The sequence below is a fragment of the Leptonychotes weddellii genome, chromosome 15 (genome assembly GCF_054177405.1).
Source record: "Leptonychotes weddellii isolate Sample4059 chromosome 15, ASM5417740v2, whole genome shotgun sequence".
In the NCBI taxonomy this organism is placed as follows: Eukaryota; Metazoa; Chordata; class Mammalia; order Carnivora; family Phocidae; genus Leptonychotes; species Leptonychotes weddellii.
The window spans coordinates 19,097,262-19,102,407 of record NC_138383.1 but is presented as its reverse complement, the minus strand read 5'-3'; the positions used below and the strand labels follow the sequence as shown (position 1 = coordinate 19,102,407).

Here is a 5,146-nt window from a genome sequence, read left to right as displayed (position 1 = left end):
CGCCTGGGTGGCTCAGTTGGTTAAGCGACTGCCTTCGGCTCAGGTCATGATCCTGGAGTCCCTGGATCGAGTCCCGCATCGGGCTCCCTGCTCGGCAGGGAGTCTGCTTCTCCCTCTGACCCTCCCCCCTCTCATGTGCTCTCTCTCATTCTCTCTCTCTCAAATAAATAAATAAAATCTTTAAAAAAAAAAAAAAAAGGCTAAACATAGAAAAAATCATATGACCCAGCACAATTCCACTCCTAGGTATCTACCCAAAAGAAATAAAAACATTAAGTCCATATAAAAACTTGTATACAAATATTCATAGCAGTGTTTACAAAAGCCAAAAAGTGGAAACAAGCCAAATACCTATCAACTGATGAACAAATAAATAAAGTGTGGTATATCCATACTATGAAAAACTATTCGGCAATAAAAAAGAATGAAGTATTGATACATGTCATTATATAGATGACCCTTGAAAACATTATGCTAAGTGAAAAATACCAGGGACAAAAGACCAGATATATGATTTCATTCATATGAAATGTCCAGAATAAGTAAATCTAGAGACAGAAAGTAGATTAATGGTTGCCTAGGAGGAGGAGAAATTGGTAGGAAATGGGGAGTGACCATCAAGGGGTAGTGTTTGTTTTGGGGGCAAAAAATGGTTTTAAAACTGTTGAGTATACTAAAATGATTGAATGGTACAATTTATTTATTTATTTTAAAAAGATTTTATTTACTTATTTGAGAGAGAAAGAGAGAGAGAACAAGCAGGGGGAGCTGCAGAGAGGGAGAAGCAGGCTCCCCGCTGAGCAGGGAACCCGACATGGGGCTTGATCCCAGGAGCCTGGGATCATGACCTGAGCCAAAGGCAGACGCTTAATCGACTGAGCCACCCAGGTGCCAATGGTATACTTTAAATTAATGAACTTGGTATGTGAATATCTTATTAAAAAAAGTAGATAGTAAGGGTATAATCAAATGGTTAGTAGAATTTTTTTTTTTTTTTTGAAGATTTTATTTATTTATGTAACAGAGAGAGATATAGTGAGAGCAGGAACACAAGCAGGGGGAGTGAGAGAGGGAGAAGCAAGCTTCCTGTCGAGCAGGGAGCCCGATGTGGGACTCGATCCCAGGATGCTGGGATCATGACCTGAGCGGAAGGCAGATGCTTAACGACTGAGCCACCCAGGCGCCCAGTTAGTAGAATTCTTAATTCTATTTAATTTATTGAGTGCTACTTATATCCCAGGCATGGTGTTCAACTTTAGGGATAATACAAACATGACTAAGATGTGCTCACTATTCTCAAAAAGCTTTAGTCTTATAATTGGCTAGAAAGTGGAATTTAATAAACTGAGTGTGTTTTCTTTAGATCCCACTAAGGAATTCAAATTGCCAAATTAACAAACTATTTCAAAATGATCTCTTCTAAAATAAATCATATCCAAGGACAATATCAGGGAGGTTCAAGTAAACTTTAGACATAGTATCCCATCATGTTACTCACTAAGGACTTATTAAACATCTATGCGGAATGTACTGGGTAACAGACACAATTTTTTTTTTTTTTTAGATTTTTACTTATTTATTTATTTGAGAGAGAGAAACAGCATGAGAGGGGAGAGATCCAGAGGGAGAAGCAGGCTCCCCGCTGAGCCGGGAGCCCGATGTGGGACTCGATCCCAGGACTCTGGGATCATGACCTGAGCCGAAGGCAGTCGCTTAACCAACTGAGCCACCCAGGCACCCCCTAGGTGACAGGCACAATTTAATCTCAACTCTATACCATTTTACTTAAAATATTTTAATACCGGGGCGCCTGGGTGGCTCAGTTGTTAAGCGTCTGCCTTCGGCTCAGGTCATGGTCCCAGGGTCCTGGGATCGAGCCCTGTGTTGGGCTCCCTGCTCAGCGGGAGGCCTGCTTCTCCCTCTCCCACTCCCCCTGCTTGTGTTCCCTCTCTCGCTGTCTCTCTCTCTGTCAAATAAATAAATAAAATCTTAAAAAAAAAAAAAACTTTAAAATATTTTAATACCTGGTTCTCTTTTCTGTTTTTTCTCCAACCTTTGTTTCAGACCTTCTAGTTCGATACTGTCTTCTGGAGGGCTCCCTTCAGTGTTTTCATTCTAAAAGAGAGCAAAACAAAGATGGTCAAGTTCTGTTAACTTATTATTTGGAATAAGGTAAGGTCAAATATATAAATATATATCTGGTCAAAGAGTGATTTTATTTCTTTAAATTTTGCTTAAGAGCTCTGAATAAAGGTATAGGTATGACTTTTTCAATATACTTAAACATTAAAAAAAAATATCAGGCTCACAGGAAAGCAAAGTTATGATTAGATATAGGATTCTCTAACCCTAACTGCAAACTATGGGATTAGAAATTTTATATCATTTGTTCAATTTTAAGCCAAAATAAGTTTTAAGTATTTATGTATAACTTTTCAAGAGTAGTACCTTAATTTTCTTTTTAATTTTCTTTTCTGCCTCTGCTTTCATCTCTACGGTCACTCGGGGGATGACTCTTTTACCGGATGGAGAAGGCAAAACTTCAGCCATTTGTGTTTTTTTCCCCTTTGCTTTCCCCCCTTTCCCAGGAAGTCCTATTTGTTCTTCTTGTTTTTCCTTTGTTTCAACAGCCTATAAAAGGGGTAAAAGAAAGCAAGTTTATAAGTCAATAAAGACTACAAAATCTAGGCTACTTTATAGGAATAGAATAAAAGGCCAGTTAAACTGATTTCAATTTGTTACATCTTAAGATAAATTTTTTTCTTTGATTTATGTATGTATGTAATCTCTACACCCAGTGTGGGGTTTGAACTCACGACCTTGAGAGATCAAGAGTTACATGCTCTTCTGACTGAGCCAGCCAGGCACCCCACATCTTAAAGTAAATTTGTGATAAGCTGTGCCAAAACTAAGTATGCCATCAGTAATAGTGAAGATATAATTAAGGCCCACTTTGACAAGTGTGGACACCAAAGATTGGGTTCTACTCTTGATTCTACCATTTAAGCTTTCTGAAGATAAAAAGGGGAAACTGTGTTAGGGATAAAATACTTAGATACATGTACACATATTTGTAAACTCAAATAAGAAGTGAAAGGATGAGATTCCACTTGCACATCCATACCAAAGTATAATAATATAAAACTGCATGTTAAGCATTTTAGCTTAATTTATGAAATGCTTTTTCTTATCTTAAAATAGTGTTGGAAAACAAAGCGTATTAGTGAGATTTAGGTAACAAAGTATCTTCTGAAACTACTGATTAGCTAGCCCTGAAGGTAAACATCTTTGTCCTTTGAGATTGACTTGGGAGACTGTGTTGGTCTTTTTCCATATTTAAGTAAATATTCTTATTCCATACTTATTCCCACTAAGTCAGAAATCAACTCCTACCCTTTCCTCTCTTTGTCCAAAAAATTCTAGGCAGTATGCTTCTGGCCATCATTTACTTTATTCTAACAATCTGTTCTTTCATGTGTTATCTTGGAATGTTTCCTTATGCCTCTTGTATTCTTTCTATTGCTAACTATGAAATTTCTTTTTTTAAAGATTTTATTTATTTATCTGAGAGCGAGAGAGAGAATGAGCACGAGTGGGGGGAGGGGCAAGCAGACTCCCTGCTGGGCAGGGAGCCGGACTTGGGGGTCGATCCCAGGACTCTGGGATCACAACCTGAGCTGAAGGCGGACGCTTAACTGACTGAGCCACCCAGCCGCCCCCAATTGTTAAATTTCTTGACAAAGAGGTATATTGCTAGAATGTACTATTTCATTAATAAAAACTCTAACATTGGCAATTATAAACTACACACCTCCAGCTCTTCAATAAAAGCAGCCAAGTCTTCTTTCCACAAATCTGATGGACTCTTTCTCTTTAATGTTTCTAGCTCTTGCTCCTTCATAAGATAGTCAGAAAATTAAGAGTTAATTTACAGGCATAAATAGCACACAACTTTCATGAAGCACAGTTTGTCTTTCACCATTTGAATAACTGAGCAATATGTTACCCTCCACCAACAACTCACTTTTTCATTTCTCAGCTTGCACAGTTCATCCTTCTTCTCCTTGGTGAGATACCAAAGAGGCATATCAAGAAGGTAGTTGAAGGTTGGTCCAGAGTCTCTTACAGAGTCACTCTTTTCAGCTTCATTTTCATTGTCACTCTCTTCATTCTCTTCTTCATCTGGTACCTAGAGAAATTAAAATGTAGCTTTAACAGGAATTATGAAACAGAGACCTTAGATTATACATAGTCTTTAATAAATTAGAAAATGCTAACCGAGAAATTACCTTTAGCTGGGCTTCTTTCCAAGCCTTCACGGGATCTGAATCATATCCCCTCTGAATCAGAACTTTAATTAATTCTTTCTTAGGCTTATTTTCTATTAAAAAATGTAAACAGAGATAATGGTTTTGAGCAATATTTTAGGAAAGGAATAGGTTTTACCATATTAATTCAAAAGATTAAAACTAAAAATTGGGGCGCCTGGGTGGCTCAGTCGTTAAGCGTCTGCCTTCGGCTCAGGTCATGATCCCAGGGTTCTGGGATTGAGCCCCACATTGGGCTCCCTGCTCTGCGGGAAGCCTGCTTCTCCCTCTCCCATTCCCCCTGCTTGTGTTCCCTCTCTCGCTGTGTCTCTCTCTGTCAAATAAATAAATAAAATCTTTAAAAAAAAAATAATAATTCAAAAGATTAAAACTAAAAATTGGGGTGCCTGGGTGGCTCAGTCGTTGGGCATCTGCCTTCAGCTCAGGTCATGATCCCAGGGTCCTGGGATCGCTCCCCCGAGTCGGGCTCCCTGCTCCACGGGAGTCCTGCTTCTTCCTCTCCCACTCCCCCTGCTTGTGTTCCTGCTCTCGCTATCTCTCTCTCTGTGAAATAAATAAATAAATAATCTTAAAAAAAAACAAAAAACAAACTAAAAATTAAACTGTCTTTGTCTTGCATAAATCTGTACATCCTGGTTTAGAGAGAAGTCTTTTTTCCTAAACCACTGACAAATGTAAATTACCACAAGTGGGACAGTCAAATCACATTATGAAATTGTTGACCTAATTATAATCTTAAAAGAACAGAAGACAATCAAACCTTTATTTCTGATATGTCTCTACCTCAATTATACTCCCTTTTTAAAATTTTAACATTT

General features: G+C 38.2%; 1 protein-coding gene across 2 annotated transcripts in view; it reads right to left on the bottom strand.

Annotated features, from left to right (window-relative positions):
- TOP2A (DNA topoisomerase II alpha) overlaps positions 1–5,146 on the bottom strand; it is a 29,443-nt gene that overhangs the window by 6,744 nt on the left and 17,553 nt on the right. Inside the window, exons 25-29 of one of the 2 annotated variants that reach the window (XM_081805033.1) lie at positions 4,290–4,381; positions 4,025–4,189; positions 3,812–3,895; positions 2,449–2,631; positions 2,025–2,115 (exon numbers count right to left, since the gene is read on the bottom strand). In XM_081805033.1, coding sequence (XP_081661159.1) covers positions 2,025–2,115; positions 2,449–2,631; positions 3,812–3,895; positions 4,025–4,189; positions 4,290–4,381 — 615 coding nt within the window. Of the gene's footprint in view, positions 1–2,006; positions 2,116–2,448; positions 2,632–3,811; positions 3,896–4,024; positions 4,190–4,289; positions 4,382–5,146 lie in introns of both variants that reach the window. The other variant, XM_081805034.1, reaches the window with a different exon arrangement.